A 26,215-nucleotide genomic window follows, 5' to 3' on the forward strand; every position below is an offset into this window, starting at 1 on the left:
AGCTTGGTCTCAGTTGCAGGTCATGGGTCTTCCAACAGGACAACGATCCAAAACACACAGCCAAAAACACCCAAGAATGGCGAGAGTAAAGCGTTGAACTATTCTAAAGTGGCCTTCCATGAGCCCATTGTGGAAGGAGCTGAAACATGCCATTTGGAGAAGACACCCATCAAACCTGAGACAACTGGAGCAGTTTGCTCATGAGGAGTGGGCCAAAATACCTGTTGACAGCTGCAGAACGCTCATTGACAAATACAGAAATCGTTTAATTGCGGTGATTGCCTCAAAAGGTTGTGCAACAAAATATTAATTTATGGGTACCATCATTTTTGTCCAGCCCTATTCCATTAGTTTTTAAAAAAAAAAAAAAAATTATGTTAATCAACATTTCAAAAGTAATGGCTGATTTTGATTATTAAATTTTCAATTAATTTTTATTTGTTACTTTTGTAAGTTTCAAGTGATTTCAGTGAGAATTGTGGGTTTTTCCTTCTTTAACTGAGGGGTACCAACAATTTTGTCCACGTGTGTAGTTAGGAACCTGGTGTGATGGTTTTGAATGCAGAAAGGAACCACCAAAGTGTCACGTTTTATAAACTAAACCAGTATTTAATTTCTAATGTCCTGCGACCACATAGTAATTTGGATGATAATGGGTCTCCAGCATGAGAATAATTAGTCCAAAAAGTAACTATCAAATAATGTGGTTAAAGGTAGAAGTAATATGTAACTAAAGTTCAGTATATACAATATTTGAATAAATCTTCAACATATTTAACACCAGTTTTGGCTTATTTTTGTCTTCCAGTGTTTCACTTAAATAATGGTGATTCTTTGCATCAACCTCTCCCTCCTTTTAGAAATTGTAGTGTCTGATACTTACCAGCTATGCAAGGGACTTGCGGCTAAAATAGAACATCTTGACAATAACAAACCCCCCTGGTAGTGTGTCCAGGGGAGGCTCAATAGATAGGTACACACCATATCCAGGCTTTGTGCCTGTTGATGGGAATGCACAGTATCTTCAAGGTCACCCAAAATGGGAAGGTTTTACCCTCCTTAATGAGAAAAACACCCACAGAGGGACAGAGATTGCACAGACATTTGGACTTTAAGTATCTCTCCAGACTTGATGCATCATTCTGTAATTCTGATACGGAAATGGTTGACAATAAAAGTTTGTGTTCGACCAAGTCTGTGTCCACAGAGTTCTTTCTCTACCCATGTACACATAGGCTGTTTGAAGGCGACCATCCCCAATACACCACAGAATCAGTACCTTAATCATAGCCATAAAACATTCACCTCATTATTTTCATTGCTACTTGTAGTGTCAGTGCATTGCAAATTGCAAAGAAAACTTACAACATCCAGCTGTTTTGTCATAAAGGGGGCAGGGAGGCAGCTTGGCCACTCTGGCCCTGAACATTGGAACACTACAGGCGTGCATCCCCAGTCCTTTCTTCTACAACCACTTCACATATGACTGCTCATCTATTCCCCCATACCATGACCATTGAAAAGTTTGCTGATGACACAGCTGCAGTAGGACTCATATTCAGCAACAGCGAGACAGCCTAAAGGGAGGCTGCAAAGAATGATAAAAGAAGGGAGATGAAGGTACTCTCCCCTCTGAATACGTAGAGATGAAGTAGATGGTGGACTGCTTCATGGACCTCTACATTTTCATTAACTTCACCTGACCCAAAAACATCTCACATTCAATGGGGAAGGCCCAGCCGGGGGTCTATTTCCTCATTAAGTTGAAGCAGGCTTACCTTCTAGTTGAAAGCAGAGGAAAGGAAGGACCTTCAGTGGGTTATCCCACCCCCAACCCACCCTTCCCAATGACACACGCTGCCCATCATGGCAAAAAACAGGTGTTTTCTCAAGGTCCTCACCCACCCCACATCTTAAAATATTATCACCCTCACATCAGGAGGCAGATACAGGACACACACAAACACAAACAGACTACAATTCAGTGTCTTGCCACAAAAAAACAAGTGTGTGAACACCTGACGCACTCACTCAAGCTGATGACTGATGAAAGTCTAAGATATTATGCGGTGTAAAAAAATAAGTCAACAAGATTTCCACAAAAAAAAAAACATGCCACAGACAATAAATGCCTTCTAAAACATCCTAATGGGTGAGATGGCTGCCCGTTCAGTGGGAGCCCGAGTGGGCCTGCTTTTATAGTAAGAGATAAAGTATGAATATATGAAGTATGAATAATATAAAATATATCTTCGACAGTCATATAACATGATGGGTTCTCTAAAGAGAGCGGTGGAATACTATGAACCTACAAGTTGGGCTGGGCTTTTTTCTTTAACTTATAATATCATGAAAATAATCTACTAATGAGTGGCTGCATATCTAAACATGATACTTAATCAGTGTCAGCCATTATGGCTCAGATGTCTCTTAATAAACTGGATTAGATCTCTCAGTAATGTCTGGTGTTGACATATACAGTTTACTTTTAAAGATTAGACTACCTGTACAAGAATATGGAATCACTAATCAATTAATTTATTTATTTGGGGAGGTGGGGTAATTGTATTGATCTCACCCTCTTTCAATAATGCATCTTTAAAGAACAAGTACTTCAATGCTTTCTTTGTTCAGGATATAAATATGTGAGGATGATTTGCGTCTCTGTAAAAATCTCTGATTTATAGCAGTTCATATAGGTTTATGCCCATGTCCTATTTTCTGTTGCTTCATAGAGAATGGCACAGTACATTAATTACATACAATTATCTAAGCAATGCCCTAGTTGCCTTTGTGCTGTACCACAAAGAATAACAAAGCCTCTTTAGATTCAAAAGAATGTCATAATTATTTATTCATTCAGTTTTCAACTTGTAACTTTTTGGATCAAGTTAATTACCTGACGGCAAAACTATTTTTGTAAATCTTTCTGACATTACATACCATCATATTCTTTGTAGAAGTACACAGTCAAAGTAGATGGATACAACACAACAACTGAAATCAGATTAATAAATCATAATGTTTGTGGAGACCAAGAAATATCTATAGCTCAGCAACTTTCTAACTTTGATGGTATTTTATATTCATGAACTGATGACACTCGACTGACATGTGGATTATAAGGAAATTGTGGTTTCCTTGTTGTGGTTGTGGGTTTATTTGCTCTCACTGCATTTTCTCTTCTAGGTCAAGCTCTTTCTACTGATGGACTTGGACACGTTGGCTGAGAACACAGCTCGGGGTTATCTTCTTGCAAGGGGCTTGCTGCCAATGGACCCTGACAAGATGCTGAGTCCCACTAAGGCTGTAAACTCCTTTCTCCAGTCAAGTGAGAGAGGTTGCCAAGAACCTCTTTGTGTATTTGTGTGATACAAGATGTATGGGCAGCTCCAGTAAAAAAAAAGATATCAAATAGTTAGCTGTTACATTTGGGACACTCATCAGTTTGGTTTACAAATTAAATGTATGTTCTGTTAATCTAAAGATGTTTAGAAGATTGCTGCAGAGATAACATTAAACTGCTCAAAACAAAGAAACTACTGCAGGACAGGCTTCATTTGAATAAAGTTGATTGCATCCAGGTGATCAGAACAGTTTATTTATATTTGTTTAAATAAGGTATATTTGCTGGTTGCGATATGATGTTTGCAATTCATGACACTAAGTGTAGATGAAGATTTATGACAACATGACATGAACACATCATGAGCTCAGCTCCAACTTCAAAGCAGACCTAGCTTTCTAACCTGCTGTGAAGTGACAGTGGAATAAAAGACACATTTTCACTGTTGAGGAGTCATATTTGCATGTAATCATATTTGCGTCTAAACACACAATCTAACACATATCACAGCTGCTATCAATACGCAACTGAAAGCTGTCTAGTACTAAACTCTGGATCTAGTTTTTGGACTACCCAAAAGAAGCTAAACAGACACCCATACACTCAGGATGTAATGGCATGGGCTGCTAACAGGAGCCTTAATAATAGCCTTTATAATGTTATACATTCATTGGTTTTTCCTATTGTGTTTTCTTGTATTTGTTTTTTTGTTTTGTTTAGTGGAAATTTTGTTTTAATGTTCTTGTTTTGTTAAACTTTTGTTGCTTTAAATGTGCTATAGAAATATATTAAACATAAATGTATACACAGTTGATTCTGTGCATACATTTAACGTCAGCAAATCAAACTTGAAAAAATCATGTAAGTTAGTATTGTAGGATTCATGAGCCAGGGCAAACTGTCTATTTTGCATTTGGCAGAAAAAGAAAGAAAACTATGGGCTTAAATTTGTCTCAAAAATAACTGCAAATGCACAGAGGGTGATCTACAAATATGCTTTGAGTTACACACATGTTTTGCTATCCACAAATACAAATGACCTATTTGTAGGGGTGTGACGAGATGTCGTGCCACGAGATTTTGCAAGTTTAAACTTGATGATATTCAATCTGTCTCGCGAGATTTGTGAGCTATTTGTGACCTGTGGGAGCAATAATGTGCCTTTGCTACGTCTAGCCTGCCAGAACCTAAAGAAGAAGGAAAAGAAGAAGAGAAGGAGCCGTAGGGGAAGCAGCAAGCAGCCAGAATGAAAATACCGGTATTACCATCTTCAATGGTAATACCGGTATTCAAATCGTTTGCTTGGCAGTATTTTGGGTACCCGGCGGAAATGATAAATGGCAGTAGAGTGACTGATAAGACTCGGACAATATGCAAGCATTGTATGAAAATAATGCCGTACACTGCGCCTAATATAAATAAAATATTTTATTTGAATTTTTATTAATTTTATTTTTAGTTTCAATTTGTGGAAGAAGAAGTTTATTAAAAGTGAGATTCTAACTCTTGCCTTCATTGTCAAGAGTTATAAGAAAACATTTCAAAATACATGTGCAACTCGGTTAAATAAAAGCCTGTTGGTCCAGTCATTTATGTTGTCATTGTAGTTTTCTTAAAATCTCGTCTTATCTCGATCTCGTGAACCCAGTATCGTGTCTCGTCTTGTCTTGTGAGCTAAGTGTATCATCACACCCCTACCTATTTGTAACTTGTGTGTTCCATTTGTAAAACAAAAAGTCATTTGTAAAACAAAAAATTCTGTTTGTGAAAAAAAAGCCATTTGTGAAACTGACAATTCTGTTTGTGAAAAAAAAGCCATTTGTGAAACTGACAATTCTGTTTGTGAATCGTGACTCAGCATTTGTGGATCACCAATAACGCGTTCGTATTTTTGAGACATTCTTTCCTCATATCCACACAGATCCACAAACAAATACCCTGTGATTCACAAAGCACTATTGTTCACTGGTGTATCTATGGCTCGGCTTAAGAACGACAAAGAAAGAAGATTAGCAGTAACCATAGTAATGACATGGACGCTGTCAGTTGGATGGGTATGTATGTGATAAAATTTTTGGATGATGTTTGTTGCTGGTCTGTAGTTTTAACGTTTTAGTTTTGTTTCAGCCACCTTTGTGTTGTTTTCAACAACAGTTATGCAGTTATTTTTGAGACAAATTTAAGCCCATAGAAAACGACATAATAACTATGCACTACACCACTACCAAGTTTGCTATCAGATCCATCTGGTGAGGAGTCTCAGGACTCTCCTCCAGGAGATGATGGAGAAAAACACAGAATGTAGGAAAACATAGAAAGAGTTAGTTGTGAAATTGTCTATCAAACAGCCAAACTAGGTCAAATCCACACACACAATAAAGAAATTGAATAAATAATGGGGATTTTTTTTCTCCAATAGTCAGAACTTCCACTTATTCTTCTAGTAACTCATAACTATATACCTAGCAGTTCTCTCCCCCATATTCCCACTTTCCATCCATCCATCCTCTACCACTTTTCCAGGTCTGGACTATGAGGACAGCAGTTTAGGCAGAGCAGCAAAGGCAAAGATTTCATTTTCCAAGGCCACCCATTCAAGCTCTTCCATGGAGGACAGAGAGACATTTCAAAGCCAGGCAGTCAAGAGACATAATCTTTCCAGCAAGATCCTTGGTAAGCTCCAGGGGTTCTCTAAGTCCAGCCACACACATACATAAATATATATATATATATATATATATATATATATATATATATATATGTATATTTGAATAATCTCATCTGGCTCCTTTCAATGCAAAGGCGCAGTATCAATTCCCTGAGCTGTTGTTGAAGACCTTATTTTATTTCTATAGCAGGATTCACACTTACACATATCTCCCTTCCTTCTTGTTCAGTGTAAGAAACACAAAATTTCATTGTATTGAATTCAAAACGTTCAATGTTTGTTTTTTTTCTAACTGTCTAATAAGTGTTCTAGTGATGGGTGAATCCTCCATGAAACACCTGACCTCTGCTTCCTTTAGGGAAGGCCAGAAATGAAGTATTCCTCCCTCTAGCTTCCTACTTGAGGTCAGCAACACTTCATCCCTCGCTGTATAGGTTGTAAGCAAAGCACTCATTACTACTTTTAAGTTACAGGCTGTTTTCCAAAATCTCTTCAGGGCTCGATGGATGTCATGATCAATGACCAAACTCTTCCCACACCTTGTTTAATTGCTGGTATCTGCCTGAAAGTTTTCCTTTAGCTCTCCCTCTCGTTACCACTGGTGTCCACCACCAGCTGTGGGGTTGTTACTGTGAATGGCCTCAACTACCTTATGACTGCAGCTCCTGACAGCTGCCTCAGCTGAAGGCCCAGAACACATAATTTTGACTTACTGTTCTTGAAACACAGCAGAGGTTTTAACTAAGATGGGAGTTGAAGATAAGACCTGGGCTCCTACCAAATGTTACATCCACTCTCTATACAACTATACAGCCGAGTACCCTTTTCACACACACACGCACACACACACGCATTTATATACATAGATGACTTTACTGAGATTACGCAGAAGAAAACACCATAATCCTAATTAACTGAGGAACTCTTCCAAAAAATTGAGCTCAGTTTTCTGGACTTTCACTGGCCAAAGCTGAGAACAGGACATGCTGACAAAGGCATACATTGAGCCTCAATTAAACTTTAAGAAGCGTCTCACTGAGATGAAAAATCTTTTTGTTGTTCTTTGTCGTACAACTTTATTGTCTTCGAAAACAAATAGACTCCCTGGCACCACCTGTGAAACAAAAAGAACTCTGCTGGTTATTCTGTGTGCGACTGTGTCAAAGCTGTGGAAAAGATGTGAATTCCTTCCAAGCCAGTAAGATGATACCACTTTCAACAACCTTCAATTTGGGCCTTTTAACATAGTTTGAAATATCATCCAGTGTATACATGTTACACGAGTCTGCTGTTGAGGCTGAAAAATACGAACAGAAATGTATATCTTCAAAATCTTAGTATGACAGGAAGTCTGTGCCCATGATCGCTTGCAGCTGCATTTCCAACTCTGTGGCCTTTATATCATCTGACAGCCCTCACAAAAATTTCTGTCTCTTAACATCACTGTTTCCTCCAAAAGTTTGAGTTAGCAATTAGCTGCCACCGTCCATTATACAAGACTATAATCAGATCACCCAACTTCAAACGGATTATTTCATGTCCAAAATAAGCTTAAAGTTTCAATGAAGAGGCAAGCAAAAAGAAACTAGGGAGGCTGAACATCAGTGTTGATCAGTTATTTGATCTTTTTTGCACTAAAGAAGTTTGAGTTGTGATCTTCTTTGCACTTGTGAACTCAGGAGGTGTTGAAATTTACTTTTCCACTTATATTTCTCTACACCTGCCTTCCTGCTGCTATTTTAGGTAATGATCTCTGTAGAGAAGCAGCTTAAAGTTAGTACGATATACATATGCAAAGATAACTGTGAACAGCCAAACGGTAGTTTTACCAGTTACAGGAAAATATGTAATCGTTACCAAAAATAAAACATGCCTTGCCTCAGTATTGCACTCTGTTCTTTGGAGGCAGGTGTCAGTGAGAGACTGTTATCGCTTGCTCTTTTATGATGGATTGCTCCCTGAACCTCTGTAAAAATTGTAAGTTTAAAAGCAACCTCCTTTTTTGAATAAGAGAGCTTGACTGTAAAAATCTGTCTTTTTCTATTGACATTCTACATAGTTACAAACATCTTTGGTTTCATGATTTATTGTAGCTGCTATGGAAATGTTGAACTGCCCTGTTCAGAACTGAATGAAGTAGGTCATAAAATGTAAAATGGGGTTGGATATGCAATATCAAATTTCATAAAGGAATGCAGTGAAATAGTTATGAAGAAACTGTGATATCACATATACAGGCAACATAGTCTGCATTTGGAGGTCAGAAGGGTTGGGGGATGGAGTTACAGATAAAACTGTAAAGCTAAACAACTGAGTTTGAGTCCTGTCCCAACCACTGATGAGTTAGATAAACTCACAAACAAACTACTTGGTTAAAAGAATATCAGGTTTTGTATTAAAACAGATATGAGGGGTTGCATCACTTCCTATCACTGAATGCTAGAATGGACATACCACTAGGCAGAGTCATATAGTTGATTGACACATTCTCAAGTCCCTGCAAAAAAAGAAATCAATTCTGGCTGCGGCTAACCTGATGAACACTTTCTGTCTCGGGATGTCTGCGCTGCATTTAAACCAACATGACAGTGAATTTTAAGCTTTCTACTAGGTTGCAGAAATAGTTCACCAGCATATGTTTCTGAACACGTGTAAGGCCAAAATACAGCTGTGCAGTTGCTAAATCTGACTTTATTTTAGATTAAAACAGTCATTTGCCCAGGGTTTCAAGAGAATGTAAAAAAGTCCAAGCTGAATGCTCCTTATTTAAAAAAGTTATCTATCTGAAACAGTAATATCTGTGGTTCATAGCCGTTTAAAAGACATAATTTTGTCTTGTAAAGCACAGCCTCAACAAATGGCATGCCTCATATAAGCATTTCAATGTTGAAGCAAAGTTTTTATAAGGAAGATGAGGGGTTGCTGGATGTAGCAGCTAAATGCTACGCTTTTTACCATGGACCTTTGTAAGATATGAGATTTAGACCAACATACCTTTCGTGAGTGGCATGACAGCCCTTCACCACAACATGTTTCTCACTTCCTCGTTGGTTTTTGAGCTAAAATACACAACCGTTTTATATGCAAACACAACATATTACAGCAAAACGTTGCTACTTCCTTAGGTTGTATCACTTGAGGATTATAAATGGATCATGGTTACGGTTTAAATACATTATTTTTACATAATGACTTTCTGTCATGGACGAAAACTCAGGACCACAAGAGATCACATATTCTTTGAATGTCATTATAGTCCGTATCTACCTAGCTACACATATGCCACATGGGCACACTTTGGGGAGGAGGACAGTCACCTTTAATTTGCATAAAGTAACCAAGACCTCAGTTCATACAAAGTAGCAGGGAATCTAAGGTGTCTCAAAATATAGAGCTTCTCACTCAGACAATATAAAGGAAGCAGGAAATGGAAGTGTGCTAAATGCTTCTATTTATATGTAAATGTTTATTGTATGTGGAAAACAAAGTGTTGTGTTTTAAGCCAAACCATATTCCTTTCCTAACCCTAAACTACCTTCTAAGTAGTTTTGGTTCAGAAGCCAAAATATATTATTTTGCTGACTCAATCCAATACACGGTAGTGGACAAGATTGCAAACAGCAAGTAAAAAAGGAAACAGAATGAAGAGGGAGGAAATAGATGCTCTCATGAGTGGTTTCATGATTCAAAATCCTCTAAATCCACTAACCTTTCAGCATTTCTTCCAACTAATCGTTTTGGCTTGCTCATAAAATATACCAAAATGACAGGTATAATGAATGACAGGAGTACCTAATATCACCACTGTCTGTGTTGAGGCAAAGATGGCAGACGACAGCTTGTGAGAATCACTGAAATGTCACCGTATGTGGAAACTTATGACTGGGAAAAGGTCGAGTACCTCTCCTAAAAGAGTATTTATGTGGAATTACGTCAGAATTTATCAAAGTGCAATGTTCACTATAAGAAAGGAACAGTGATAACGGGGATTTACGATAACAACACAGCTCTGACAGAGAAAAGTAAGATATATCTGACTTTGAATGCAGAGGAAATCACTGTCAGTAGGACAAGTTCACTATCTTTACATAAACTTTGTTGATGAAAAGAACAATATTACCAGACATGTCCTTTAAGTAACTTTAAGTAGCTTTTTTGAGAATTGAATCAGAACCTAAAAAAGATACCCAATAACTACTCTGGATATACAATAGCATAATTGATTTGTTGTGTCTGTGAAAAATGATTAAAGCAATAATGGTTTGTTGTTGTTTTGCTGCATATGACAGAAAAAAAAATCAATTTGCATCCCATGTGAGCCCTCTGGTGACTGTTAAATGTATCTATTTGTGTAGTGTTGGTACTGTTGAAGGTATAAAAAACTGCACCGTGACCTTTCCATATCACACGTGGAGGGTGCTTAAGCTGGGATTGTGGGAGGTAGTAGGAGCACCAGTAGCTATTCTTCTTGTATTTGCATATTTATTTTAGATTACCAAGACGAGAAGGCGCAGAAAGAAGCAACGGTTTATCATACACTGTACACTGCATGAAGGAAGCTTATAGCAGCTGGTGACAGGAGCTACAGTAATGCCCGCCCCCAGCACTTATGCAAGTGGATGAAACATGGCAGCATTCTTCAGACTAGGTTGTGTTTTCTCTATAAAAAATGATGTCTGCTTAGAAAAGGCTCTTATAAATATTTTATGGGCATGTTTATCACCTGATAGATCTCAAACTGTGGGGGAACACACCCATTAGAGAGATAATGAAGAAAAGAACATGTATATTATCATAATATACCAATAAACATTTATTGCATTACTTCAATTATTATATTTATTATTGTTTTAGTAAAACAATATCACTATTTTCATATTAGGTACAAAAAAGAAAAAGTAGATTATTTTTGAATTCTAAGGTTTTATGTAGCAGGACATTAAAATGATCATGTCCGGGTAAAAACAACCTCAGAAGCTCATACAAACAAGAAAACATAACATATTACACTATTTTTATTATCCGATTATCTTTATTATTTATTTATTTAACTAAGACTACGCAACAATTCATAAGCAGTTGTGCAAAACTAAGTCCAACCTATGATCCAACAGCTTCTAGAACCACCTTTAGCTTTGATAACTGTTTGTCTCACATCATTGTGGACTAATTTTAGCCCTGTCCTCTGTACAACGTTGCTTCAGTTCATTGAGGTTTGCAGCATTGGTTTATGGACAGCTTTCTTAAGGTCCCACCACAGCATTTCAATCACGCTGTGGTTTGGACTTTGACTGGACCATTGTAACACCTTGAATCTTTTCTTTTTTGCTGCTGTGTTTGGGATCATTGTCCTCTTGATGACCCTGTTTCAGCCAAGCTTTAGCAGATGCCCTCACATTTGACTCTAGAATATTAAGGTAAAAAGAGGAGTTCTTGGTGGACTCAATGATTGCAAGGTGTCCAGCTTCTTTTGGCTGCAAAGCCCAAATTATTAGCCCTCCACCACTGTGCTTGGTAGTTGGTATGCTGATAACAAGTATGAGTCACTGCTTAGCAACATTAGGTTTCTCGAGTTTAACAACAGTTTGGCGGAGCCATTTTTCACTTCCTTGTTTTCAAGAATTTGCTTTGTTTTGGAAAAGGTTTAGTTTCAATTGCTATTTGGTTATGTATAGGAACCATAATCAGTTGATGAGGTTCAGAAACAAAATGGAGTTGGATTTGAATAAATCATGTTCTAAAGTCAATGCAGTTGTCAGATAATGATAATACACCATTTAATTTTGTCTACTGTGTTAGAAAGAGACACCACAAAATGGCAGAATACACTTGTTAATGTTGAAACTGATTGGTGAATTTAAAAAAAAAAGACTATACTACTATTTTATTTGTTCATAGTTTGTTCATAGTCAGTTTAACTTTTTTATCTGAAAATACAGACTCTCACCTCAGACTAAAAAGTTAATTTTACAAAGAACTTGTCACTGAATGAATATAAAAATTGGGGGACTGTAGCTTTGGAGGAAGATCATCGTCTGCCATTGGAGGTTCTGCAGTTCGAGTCCCTGATTCCGAGACCACATGTTGTTGGGCAAACCCCAAGTTGCCTCCGATGCCTCCTTTGCTGTGTGAATGTGTGTGGTAGAGAAAAAAAAAGCCCTGTGTTGGCTTTTACACTGTAAAGACTAAGAAGTGTTGTATGACTGTGAATGGAATGAATATGCTAATGAATTTGGCTTGTAATGTAAAAGCGCTTTAAGTGGTCACCTAGACAAGAAAAGCTTCATAGAAGTACAGTCAATTTGTTGCATAAACTTGTGTTTATGCAAAAAACGAAGCTATAATTAGAAAAGTTAATTACCCTAACCGAGTGTGTTGTGGAGAAAAGAGTAGAAAAGTCGGACTCACCTTGGCAGCCTCTAATGGGGAATTTATTAATAGGAACAGCATAGAAACATTACATGGCAGCATACACAGAATTCCTAAAGTCAGTAGATTGTGGTATTCTCTTATACTTCCTGATAAGATTCTGTGCGTATGTGGCCAAAACCCAATCTCTAGCTAACACCACTGTGTCTTAGATTTCTACAGACATCTTCTGTTGTTGACCTTACCAGAGAACACCCTGACCCTAAACAATATGTGGTATGAGCAGTGATAAGGCACTGCTCCCTCCCACAAATGTAGTTTTTTTATTTTTTTACAGAACTTAATTTATTCAGTAGTTGTCAAAAGTCAGGCAAAAATTTGCACAGATTTTTTGTAGTTTTTGAAGAGTTGACACCAAAACCATAGAAGTGACAGAGGGTGTGTCCTTCCTTTTTACATGACTGTTTATTGCCAAACAGTGAGTATCATGACATAGTGAAAAGAATCTTGTACCATTTCTTTTCAAATTCCTAACTTGACATACATCACCATATATTTTTGAAATCTAAACATGTTTCTACAATCACTACGTTTTGGGAGACAGATGCATGGAATTGGCAAAAATCTGAGAAGCAGCTGATACCATTGATAAACTTCCTTTTTTGAATGTAAAAATTTGAAGCGTTTTCCACGACACTGTACTATGCAAGTCTTTCCTTCCAGTGATCACAAGTCGATGTCTACACAGATCCATAAACCCACTCACGCCTCCCTAACAACCAATGTGTCTTACCTGAGTTCAAAAGGCTTTGATCTCAACTGCCCATATGAAGTGATCTAAAGGAGTAAAGACTCCAGACTTCAAGTAAACACCTCCAACTATAGATTTTGTGGATGAAAGCTTCACACAGAATCTTCACACTACTACAGGAATTGTCAGTGAATATCATGGGAGGGCATTCAGACAGTACACAACGAGGGGTCAAAAGCACTGATATTTATACTTCAAAAACCTGCAGGACTTCAGCCAGGATATGTTCAGCCCTGGCAGACACATGAGCAAATATGTCAGATGAGAGGTTTTTTTCTGTATTGCTAAAAAATAAAACTAACAGAAGAAGAAAAAAGTAGGAGCTGTTACATAATCACCCTTTTTGTATGTCTTGGTGATCTTGATTTTGCCAATAACCCTGACACTGCCATAACAAAGATTCCATTTTTTAAAATTATGACTGGAAGTAAATGACAGTTAAAGTAGACCAAATAATGATGTTCATTTTTTTGTAACACTATTTCTTTCATGTTGTGTAAATCAGATATTTTGATGTGATTTTCAACCTCCTTATGAAACATTAAATTCCCAATGAGCCCAAATAATTCAAGGTCAGGACCATAGATGAAGCTGCTTGAGGCTGAGTTCCTGACATAATTCATTTTGACATGCTGAGGACACTGAGCCAAAACATTAATTAAAGACCATTGTTGCTGAAACACTTAAAAGTTAAGTAAAAATGACACGTCACATGTGTATTGCATTTTCTTTAGTACTTTACATATAACAGGAAAATACAAGGGCTTGTTTTCAAGAGAATACAGGAAATTTAACAGTGCTCTGTACATTACAATATTATAGTCAGTGTGGGGGTTACGTAGCTCAGCCAACTGAGCCGTGCATGTCGTGCACAGTTCACCGTGGGTGGGCGTGAGGGTGGGCATGTAATTCCAAATCTTCATTTACATGTTGTAAGAAGTCTCTATTAGCAGCTCATAGAAAACACAAAATGAGCAACATGTGGGCAAAGTATTAATACCACAAAAATGACACAAAATGCACAAGAGAGAAGAATTAAAATGTAAAAAAGGGTTTAAAAAATGAACGTGTTTTAAGAGTTGTGTTTTATGTACTAGGAGAACTATTAGATACTTATTCGCTATCTGAGAGGTCAAACAAATGCAAAACAGCCTGAATTTGTTAGACATTCTACAATCATCCTGAGATACCATTATTTGATGGTAAAAGAGATAAACTCACAGCTGGCTGCTATTTCTCTCAAATTATTAGCAGATCTTGTTAATGCTGTGGCGGAACAGTGACAGGTGAACTGTACTGAATGTATGTAACACTAAAATCAGGCTGTATAGTAATAACCCAAATCTCTAGTCCCAGTCCAGGATTTCAGTTCATTATGGGTCTATATACATGTAGAATGTCCAAAGGTATGGGTTACTGATGGGAGATCATGGCTACCGGTACTTTCAAATATGTGAAAAATTAAAGCCTGTTTTTCTTCAGTACTTACAGTGTTACTGTGAGCAAATTGTTTCACCTTCAGATTACATTTAACTTTTACAAGTGATCAACAGGTTAATAAGAAGCTCACTTAAATAATCTTGTCAATATTCATAAAAATGACTTCTTTAATTCAGTAGTTTTGTCCCATGTGAAGCTTGTAGTTAAATAACAGAGCTGCGACAATGAGAGTGCTTCTGGATTGGGTTTGCGCTAACACTGCAGGGGCTGCCAAGCTGGTAGGATGGCAGCAAAATACATACTGAGTGTCAACTTTGAGTGACAAGCGGAGCTGATGCTCATTATCGCCACAGAGGGAGGAAGTGACATTTGTTTGCTTATAGGATCATGGAAATCAGTCAGTCAGTGAACATGAAAGAAAAATCAAACCCTTAGGATGCACAGTGCAGAATTAAAGCAAACTCAGTCAGAAAGTCCTTTTTCATCTCCTGGTTGTCTCATTAGTCCTGAAGAGAAATCGTTTCATGTGAGATCAGGGTTGGAAAAACATAAACCTTCAAAAGTCATCTCTAGTTATCCACTTCAAAACTAAAAAAAGCATATTCTACTCAAACAGGCCAACAGCTTCCTGCTGTGTGGCTGCTTTGTGATGTTTTGTTTGAAATCTCCGTGTTGAGATTTCTTAATACGCTTACAAATTTCATCTTCAGCGTCAGTAAAAGACCGGAATTAATACCGTCACACTTGTAAATAACATCCACAACCACACCCATATCAACTGTTCAGCTTTTCTGTCAGTGGGAGTATTGTTTTTCTTCTCCCAATAGGAGCTAGTCGTTTAGTTTCAGGCAAATTTGTGACCTCCAGATGAACGGATTAACAAAACAGGGAATTTGTACATAAAACAATGAAAACAGCGTGACAGCATGGGGTGGCCATGATGTACATGATAGGTCTAAATCAATAATATATTACCACCACCAACCTTCTTTAAGGGTGGACTGCATTACCTTCAAAATTTAGATGATCTTGTGCTCAGTGAGAATGTTTTTGACTAGTATATTTCAGGTTTTCTACTCTCCCAGAGGCTGGAGGCCAGCTAAACTTGGGGAAAGTTCTGTTACAGTTCTGATGCATAGCTAATCCACATGTTCAACAGTCAAATGTGATATGGGTGTGTTTAAAATCTACACTGCTATTTGAGAGAGAATCTTCAACCCACCACAAGACTATAAAGTTTCCAAAACTTCAACTAGCTTTCCACTCCTCCTTTGAGTGAGTAACTTGTTGAGGGTTTGTGCTGGAAATGATTCCAGCTCCATACGTTATATACATACACTATAGCGGAATGTCCTCATGTATGAAGGCTGAACATGGCATGCGTGTGATGCATGATAACATATTTAGTTTAGTAATGTGTATGAATAATTATATAATTACAATATAAACATTTACAAATTTAGGAAAAAAAGTGGCTGATTGTGCCTCAAGATCCTCTATCATGCAAAGACTCAAAGATCCTCACAATGCTCAAGCTCTTCTCACTTTAGACCTCACACCAGGGAGCGTTTGTAGAATTTTACATCAGTGCTTTTACTACACTGTCTCTAGCCTGTTTGGTGAGAAAACAGGGTGTCCATGCTGATACGAGCAGCGAACTGTAACCGCTTTTATAAGGCATTAGATTCATCAGAACCATCAGGACTATTAGCAGAGCACGGCTTTCAACTACAAATGTCATGTAGAAATTGTAAGGAATGAACATGAGTAAACATGAGTAGGTGTGTGCTGCACCAAGAACAACAATGACGAATGTTTTGCCACAAAAAGAATGCTTTTCCTACTTTGGCAAAAACAAAATGAATTAAAACACAGCTTTCATAAGAGTCTTTGACAGTTTTTTGTTCATCAAAGGCCTCTTTGTTTGGAATAGGTACAGTACTGTAGAGTCCCGCTTAGACACAGTCGCTAACTTCTGCAGTCCTGTGCGTATCAGGCTTTCTCTAGAGTCACATCCTGAACATAAGAGAGCTGGAGCAGCTCTCATGTGTCCATGGCTCAGCTCCCCAGTTAAACATGTTTGCCATAGCCAAGATTTACAGATGTCTCAGGAGATTGAGACCCTCTGGTCAAGTCTTTGGCTTACTTGCTTTCTCTTCTGTGTGAGCATGTATGAAATAACAGCACTGTGCAAACTAAATGGAACAAACCCTAACCAAAACAACATTTGGCCTTTTAGTCTGTGAAAGTTACCTTTCACTAAGGTGAAAAAGAGAAAAATAGAAAGAAACATTTGTTTTAGAAAGCTGAGAGTGGCGTCTCACTATATACTTCCTTACTCAGGCTATTTCTTTTATTCTGCGCATGTAATTATGGAGTTCCTCTGGGTCTTGGAAACCCATATCCTGGCAGACCCACTGAATGTCTTCTTCATCTGCTATGGGGATGGAGTTGTAGGGCAGCTCCTCAGTAGGAAGGGTTGTAAATGTGGTAAACTTGACTCTCTTGCGCTTGGAGGTGGGTGAACTGGCCTCCTCGCCATTCTCCTTCGTAGAGCCACCAGAGCTGCCATCGCCCCGTCCATGTACCTGACTGTGAACGCTGGTCTGGGAACTACCACTGCTGTGGTGGTCCCCATGGCAACAAGTCTGTACACCTTCCAAAGGGTTGCTGGGACTTTCCACTTGCTGTGGTGACAGATCGCACTGGGCCCTCAGTGGCTGGCCATTTCCCAGGAACACCCAGTGATGGGAATGGTCCATGTTGGCCTGCCCCTCAGGTGGGATGCGCTTATGGCGGTATTTGAGCACAAATACGATGCAGTTGATAAGAAAGACTAAGATGGCCAGGCAGAAGACTCCCAGTAGCGCATACATGCCAATCTCAAGGTCTGTCATGCTGCGAGGTGAATGCACAAATTCATCTCCATCACTCTCGGTTGGTTGCTCTTGGTTGCTAATTGTGGGGAAATTGGTGTAATCAATGGGAACGCTGGCAGGCTGCTCATTAGATGTCTCATAAACTCTTCCACTGACATTGGGATCAATCACTGGCCGCCTGGTGACAGGCACAAGCTCAGTTTCACTTTCTGTGGTTGCCTCTTCCTCAGAGTCTTCCTCTGGGCCAAAGCGGACCTTGACATAAACTGCAGCAGATGCGATGACACTTTTGCGTTTGGTCTTCTGGCAGGCCTCACAGATGGTCATCTCCACACGCACCATTTCGCCCGATCCCTCCCCTTCTGCTACCACCACAGGCCAGCGCTGTTGAGGCTCCTGGGACACAGACACGACTTTATCATCCAATGTGGAGGCGTTGAGGTTGTAGTCTTTGGGATCAAAGTAAGTCAGTGTAGCAGCTGTGTTGTCACTGAAAAGCATCCAGACAGATAGACAGGCCTCCTGTTGGACAAAAAGAAACACATACAGATTAGATATCTAGTTTCTGCAAAAATAATTAGATAACTTTAAAACCCCCAAATCGTTTAATCTTCAGAAATGAGAGAGAATCAGAAGTAGATTTGATAAGGACCTGAAACTTCTCCAGTAGATGTACTTGTGATATTAGATAGGAAGTGTTTACTATAAAGTTATAAAAACAAAATAAGTTTCACTGATGGATGAAGCACCTAAATAGCAAGAAAAACACTGTCATTAACCCTTTTGTTGTAACTGATTATTGGAGGGAAAATTGAATAATGAAAGGGATTATTAGTACTGGAAGCTTGGTCATTGTCAGCAGAAATGCTGTATTTACATAATTTCATACATACTAAGAAGTACGAATTAAAATTTTGAAAAAATTAGTCTGACAGCAATTTAGTCTGGATTTCCCATCAGTCTTAGAAAAAAGAATGCTGTCCCCTCACATTAGATGTGAACATGCGATATCATTTTACATTACATATAATACTCTGATAAGTCTTGAGCCAACCATCATTTCTTTGCATATTGCCAAGAAAACAGTAAGCATTTAAAGTATGAAAGTAATTTATTAGGACAAGTGCAAACATAAATAGAAAATATAGTATATTAGGCAAATAGAAACAAAACAAAAACAGTATTTTGTAGAATTTTAACAGGCTTGAAAGTCAATGAAAGTCTTCTAGTCTGAGCACCTTTATTCTCCAACACAGCCTAAACCCTCTGAGACAAGCTTTCTGTCATTTTTATAAGTAGTCTTCAGGAATAGTTCTCCAGGATTCTTGAAGGACATCCCAAAGTTCTTCTTTGGATGTTGGCTGCTTTTTGTTCCGTTCTCTGTCAAGATGATCCCACACTGCTTCAGTAATATTTAAGTCCGGGCTCTGGGGAGGATTCATCCCTCCATAAGACCTGTTGCCACTGATTTGCAGCTCCTTAATAATCATCTTGGTGCAAAAATGTCTGTCAAACATTGTTATCTTTAAAAATTCTTGCCAAAATATGTCACTGAAATAAAAAACGCTTGTGACAGGCTGTTAGTAACAAAGTACCAAAAGATAAAATTTAAAATTGGTTCTTTACTAAGTTGTCTGTTGTGTGAAGACATGACACCCTGGAGTTAGAAGGCTTGTTCATACTTGAATGGCAAAAAACTTAAAAAAACTATTGTTTGAGAGCCGTTGCAAATAATAAAAAGTCTAGCTGCTTGGGCTGCTGTTTAGCTTACTGGGATGAGTGGGCAGACCATGTAAAGGGGATCTTTGTCCTGTCACATCCGTCATAGGTTCAAGTCTGACCTGTGGCCCTTTGCTGGATGTCCTTTTTCAAATAAAGCCCACTGAAGCCAACAAAACCTTTAAAAAAGAAAGTCTGGCTGCTAGAAAGCTAAACAAAGACTTTTAAACAGGAAGCCAGTATGCATTAGTAGTTGTGCCCAATACAAAAAAACCCAATGAATTCTGAAGTATTTTATGCCCTCATAATGTTTTAGTCCACTGTCTGCCAGCCCAAACAGCACACATTTTGCTCTCAGAGCAAGTTTGCAAAGATTATTGTAACAAAAATGGTAGGCACATAGTTGTTTTGTTTTTATCCTACAAATCCTTATAATTTCAACCAGACTGCATCTTATTTGCTCCATTACCTCACAGTTTAAACAGAACAGCCATGTCTCCTCATGATACAGGATACTTGGTTAAATCAAAAACATAATAATTCAAAGACTTCTTTTACCCTCCTCAAATTCATGTTTCCACCCACGCATCACTTTGGGTGGAAAACAGAAAATCTATCAGACCGCCCAAAAATATACAGGGATTATAATTTTAAATTTTTCTGTTAAAGAATTTGCTGTCAACAAAGCAAAGTACATCGTTAACTACTATGTGTTTATATCCCTCAAAACAACATTTCAGTATAACATATTACATTCTTTTTTGCAGCATTGACCGTGATTTGCATATGTTCCCAACAGCGCCTTTGAAGTCCTGGACTTACTCCAATCCCTGAATCTCCAGAGTGTTTGTGAAGCATCCGCAGTATCTTATACTCAGTACAAGCCCTAACATACACAGAGACAGCCTGCCTCTGATGTACACGCGAGCACACTGCTTTCAAGCATGGAGGAAGAAGGGGTAGCAGAGGAATGACTGTGCTGTCCTGAAAGCTACAACACAGGCTCGCTCTACAGCACAGACAGATAAGGCACACAGCAGTAGTGTGTGCTTCGAATGATGAGTTTGTCTCTTTGTATTTACTCTGCGTGAAGGTCTCATTTTGTATTTTCTGTCACTCTTCACCCTCTGTACTCCCCTGTCGTGAGATTGGATAAAATGCCTCAAATTCCATGCGGTGGTTAACCGACATCATTTATCTGCCGCAGACTGAACCACAACATCAGTATCCACGTAATCAAGGCAGTCCTTTTTGTCCACAGTTTGTTTAAACATTACCTACCAACCATTTGGACAAATGACAAAGGGGGAGCATTTTCTTTCTGCAACAGTTTTCAACAGTTTCAAACAGATGCACACCCACTTTGCTCAGAAGAAAAAAATCCCTTTGGTTCAGGTTCAACAGAAGACTACTAAAATGTGCCAATATTTCACCAGGAGGCAGACTTCTCTGATCTCAGCATGTCTGTATGAAGGCAGCTCTTGATAAGAATTATACACTAAATCAGCCAGGAGTAAATGTAATGCATGCATTTTCTATAAAATACATCATGTGATAAAGATTAAGTTTTCTGTCTTTAATTTCACTGCATTTTCTGATTTATGCTTAATGGGATCATATGTAAACTGAACCTAAACAGCTTCAATGATAAAATTCACATAAGCAGGTAAGACGTTCCTTTCAAATAAAAGTATTCAGGTTCAAAACTATCTTACAAAGTTGCTAATTTAAGCAGCAGCAATGAGTTGATGATGGCAACCAAAGTTGGTTTGTGTAGAACTTCCAAAAACTGAAGACTTTACGTTTGAACTTCAAGGTAATAAAAGAGAAAATGCAGACATGTTGATTGTAAAACTCCACCCATCATAGTTTATGTGTTTCATTTATTTCTGGAGGAGTAGAGGACATTTTGAGAGTTTTCCTGTGAAACAGAATCAAATGGCTTGAAATAGCTCCAGTGGTCCTCTGAGAGCTTTGCCGGCGGAGGAATTGGCTGCCTTTTATGGCTCAGCCTTGGAGAGCACTTAGGACAATACATTACAATAATTAAATTTCAAGGTGGCCAAGAAGCGGAAAGCAAGAAAAATTGAAATTTAACGCTCGCTTCTCTCTCACTCATGCCTGATGTAGCTGTCGTTGCATTTTTCGCAACTTGCAGGCCAGAAAAAGGGCAGAGCAGGAAAAGCACTGAGATGAACACATGCACACAGTTTTCCTGCAGGCCTGCCAGTTTGTTCTTTGTACAGATCATTCTCTCTGTCTGAAAACACAACAGCAAAGAAAATGGAAATGTCCCCACACAGGCATCTTCTCCACTCTTGCTTGAGCAAAGAAATCCAGTTTGGGAAATGCATTTGGACATATCAGAAAAGTTTAATCGGGCTTGCTTAAAATGAGGGTTGGAATAAAACAACACCACGGATACTTATTAGCTCATCGCCGCTACCATTATCTAGCGTCCTTCCCAACAATGCCAGCTGCTGCTTATAAGATTTAGATTGGAAATAATTTTAGTCTTCAAAAATGAAACTAGTGTCTTTTTGACAATACGAGCCGGTGAATGGGTTTTGCAAATACACATATTTTACCTGCTCTAGGAAAGAAATAAGGACACCCACTGACCACAAACTGTTAGTGGGACATCAAGAAAAGAGCCCCTTAACAGCTGCTGCAGTTAGTTCTTGATGATTGCTCTGTTGCCATAATTAAATGATATCACAGTGACATCTCATATGATTTATATATAGTGGTGCTTGCTGTTGTTCACTATAAAATATGTACACATTTGACTTCACGCAGTACTGACTGGATGCTACTGAAGCAATTCTAGCTTTCAATTCATCCCTTTATGTAGGTAAAAAATGCCTTTTGAAAAGGAGAAAATGGACATTATGCAGATATGTGAAAGGGCTAAAAGAAAGGAGGATGATGAGTCTGGTTATTACTATGGGATGTCACACTATCAGCATGTCAAACATGGCAAACATGTCTTGTTAGGGTTTGTGGTTTTATGGTCTTTGGTTTTGTTTCTCATGTCTTGGTTTTTTTTGGGTTCATTGTCTATCTGTTTTTTGTTATTGAATTATTAGATTCAGGATTTATTCTGTTTGTATTTTTCTAGTCTTCAGTTATGGGCTGTGTGGTCTTGTGGTAGTTAGCACCACAACAAGAGGGCTCCTGGTTTGAATCCCAGCTGGGGCCTTTCTGTGTGGAGTTTGCATGTTCTCCTCGTGTATATGTGAGGTCTCTTCGGGTACTCCGGCTTCTTCCCACCACCAGAAAACATGCATGTCAGCTTAATTGGTGACTCTAAATTGAACCTGTGAGTGTGAATGTGGATGGTTGTCTCGTTTGTTTCTATGTGGCCCTGTGATGGACTGGTGACCTGTTCGGGCTGAACCCTGCATGTCGCCCAGTGACAGCTTGGATAGGCTCCAGCCCCCTCGCAATCCTGAGTTGGATTAAGCGGATATAGAAAATGGATGGATAGTCTTTCGTTATCAGTCATAGTTAAGCTCATGTTTGTCTTTGTCATTTACTTGTCATTTACGTATCTTGTCTTGGTTTATTCATTCTCACTCATTGCTTCTCCAGTTTCCATGGTCTGGTCATCAGTTCCACTCATTCATCTGTGGTCAGTAGTCTCAGCTGCATCCATTTACTCATCGGGCTCCCCACAGTATTTAAGCTCCCTGTTTTCCTTCAGTCATTGTCAGATCCTTTCCATTACAACCTCTCGTTAAGTCTCTAGTTGAAGTTTCATTAGAGTTCTAATTAGTTTTGGTCTTTTCTAGTTTTGCCAGTATTCAGTTTTTTGTTTTTCTCCAGTTTGGTTTTATGTATTTCCTGCTCTGCCATGGTTTTTCTTGGTTAGTTCATCTCATCATCTGCTGGTCTGAATTTGAGTGTTTCAACAAGGGTGTTCCCACAAAATCATAACACATCTTTTCCAGGGACATCTATGCATTTTTCAACAAGGCTGACCTGTCTGTAGTCCTGACTAGTCTCCACGAAAGAATGTAAAACAAAAAACATGTTTGTACATCTAACAACTTGTCAAGAAGAATGTAACAAAATAACACCTGAAATGCGTCATCACTTGTTTTTCACAACGCAAGAATGTCATAAAAAGGAAAAATGGAAGCATGAAAATAAAATGTGAAATATCCGCGGTTCATACAATCTTCCACATTGTCCCAGCTTTTTCTGATCAGAAGTTTATACAGTATGTAGTCTCTATATGTGACTCTTCTTCTGTTCTCCACAATCACACGACAGTGAACCTTTTGGAGACAATGTGGGGTCAGTGGTTTGCTGAAGTCTACTTCAACACATTTAAGAGCTGGAAATCAAACCATCAATCTTCCATTTGGATGTAAACTATTCCTCAACTATATTGTGTGAATAGTTAATGAAGTCACAAAACCCTGATTCTAAGCAACAAATCCAGAAGAAATCATTGCTTCCTGTTTGCATAAGATCATGTGGACAAACCAGAAGAAAAAATCTTCTTTGGGCAGACAAGACTTAGAAAATAAGCTTTAAATGAGGAGAGCTATGTTTTGTGAAAGGGAAAAAGTTTGTATGAGGAAACCCTGCAGCATCTCAAGAGTTGTAGGCCTGAACCTCCTCCAAGCTGATGTCCAGGACAGATTAATGGTTACTGGAAGTATTTAACTGCAGTAATTATTGCACAAGGAGGGCACATCACAAACTGGAAGCAAAAGTGGATGGATAAATGAACAGTTTCCTCAATACAAGGAAAAGATACAAATTACCATGCTTGTATTATTTGTCTCTTTTGCTTCTCTTTATCTCATATTTAAGACTTGTATTAGTAGAATATGTATATTAAAAAAAGAGTACAATCATTTGCAAATCTCATAAACCAATATTTCATTCACCATATAACATAAAGAACAAATCAAATGCTGAAAGTGAGACATTTTACTATTTCATGAAAAATATTTGTTCATTTTGAATTTGATGACATGTCTCAAAAAATTGGAACGGGGCAAAAAAGGCTGGAAAGGTAAGTGGTATTAAGAAGAAACAGCTTGCGAAATGAACAGGTTAACTATTAGGTTAACTGGCAACAGGTCAGTAACAAGACTGAGTATAAAAAGCAAGAGAGGAAGAATTTCTCAGAAGTAAAGATGGACAAAGAGGTTCAGTAAAATCAGCATCTATTTAACAATTTAAGAAACATTTTCCTCAACATAAAATTTATAATAGTACTATATACTATTATCTGCAGTATATAGTGGTGTATTTGATAATCTGGAGACAGCCGTGTGAAACGGACACAGCTGAGAATTAATACTGGATGCATGGGATCTTTGGCCCTAAGGCAGCACCGTATAAAAAACATCAACAGGTCTTGGATATTTCAGCAAGACAATGTTAAACCAAATACTGAATCTTAGTTTGTGCTCCAGTTGTGCTGAAGAATAAAGGTGCTCATACCAAATCATGACTTTCAGGCTCTTTAGAATTGTACAAACTGTTTTTGAATCATTTACTCCATTTCGATTTAAGTTTGCTCATATTTCAATAAATAACTGCACGTATTTCCTTTTTTCCTTATAAAATTGAAAGAAATTAGGGTTGGCTCAAGATATTTGCACAGAACTTCACATTTTGTGATTAATTTGAATTTAATTTAAATCATCAATGATCCAGCTGGCATTTGAAAGACTATCATATTAACTTGTAAATTACTTCCTTAGCAACAATAAGTTTGACAATGTATTTGTATTTTCTTGTAAATAAAAAATGTCATGGCTTGAAATGAAGGGGACACAGTGCTTTGGAAATAACATTCGCTGCTAATGCTTGTTATTAACAGAGGTAGAGTGCTGGTAATTTTGCTGTCAGTGCTCACACAGCTCCATGAATATGCAGCAAGATTTGTGGGAAAACCTGCATATCTTTATGATACAGGTGTGCACTCTGAAGGTGAAAATATGGTGTAAATATTTGTGACCGCTTACAATAAAAACTGACTCTTCCTTTGAGCGTGGGAGCTTTTCCAGGAGAAATTAACTGAAGGTAGATGTGTGTTTAGGGAATGCAGCCAGCTACCTATAACACATATGTGCTTTTCTATGAATTGTAGTATATTTTTCAGTAACTGATACATTTTAGTTGATCTTTGTTTGACTACCTGACTACTGACTACCTGTACAGTTGGTTATAATTCTGCACAGAATGATAAATCAGCTTGTACCTGTTTGAGAGAAGTGAGTGTCTGAAGGCCGGTTGCCTTGGCCACCATGGTGTGGCTGTTGCCAGGGCTGGGCTGCAGTGACAGTGTCAGGCCTGAAATAGCGTGACTACGCAGCTCCATTATGGAAACCTTGTCATCTGTGACTGAGAATGGCGCCTCTCCCAGAATTGCATCCACTGCCAGTGGAGACTCCACCTGTAGAGAAAAAAAGATGTGCTTTTATTGCATCTCAACATGGCAGAGGGGCATCATTGTCGTCCAAAACAGTTTTATTGTCTTTTTGAAGCTCATAAAGCCCATGACAAGCCAATTTTGGATGAAAGTGCTTTGAGCTGTTTGTTCCAGCTCATCCCGAATCCATGTGTCAATGCCTCTCCATCAAAGTGGAAAAAACAAACAACAGCAAAGAGAAAAAAACTCACTTGAGACGGCGTCAATCGTCTACCAGACTACAAAAATATGAAGCTGTAAAGGCACGTCTCAAAGTGAAGGTTAGCAGACAAAACTTGTGCCCATCAAGTGTCTTCACACAAATCTCGAAGAACCATTTAAAGAATGTTCTATCACTTTGGGTAATCCTGAGACTTTGACAAGCATCTTGACAAAGAATTTGGCCTCTTATGAAATATCGTCCTTTCACTTTGCTGCCGCAATTAAAGGTCAAGAGGGACAGGTAAACAGTAAAGAGCCATTCACTGTAGAGGGAGTCAAATGGGGAAATCAATCTCACCTTCATCTTAAGTATTTGATGACT

At 38.3% G+C, this 26,215-nt stretch overlaps 1 protein-coding gene across 2 annotated transcripts in view; it reads right to left on the minus strand.

The window, feature by feature from the left end:
* Nucleotides 1-13,909: 13,909 nt before the first annotated feature.
* tmem132e (transmembrane protein 132E) overlaps nt 13,910-26,215 on the minus strand; it is a 394,285-nt gene continuing 381,979 nt past the window's right edge. For both annotated transcript variants that reach the window (XM_072374892.1, XM_072374891.1), the window contains exons 8-9: nt 25,462-25,656; nt 13,910-18,035 (exon numbers count right to left, since the gene is read on the minus strand). In XM_072374892.1, coding sequence (XP_072230993.1) covers nt 16,974-18,035; nt 25,462-25,656 — 1,257 coding nt within the window. In that variant the 3' untranslated portion in view covers nt 13,910-16,973. The remainder of the gene's footprint in view (nt 18,036-25,461; nt 25,657-26,215) is intronic.

This window comes from Leuresthes tenuis, unplaced genomic scaffold, assembly GCF_036924035.1.
Source record: "Leuresthes tenuis unplaced genomic scaffold, fLeuTen1.0.hap1 SCAF_21, whole genome shotgun sequence".
NCBI lineage: Eukaryota > Metazoa > Chordata > Actinopteri > Atheriniformes > Atherinopsidae > Leuresthes > Leuresthes tenuis.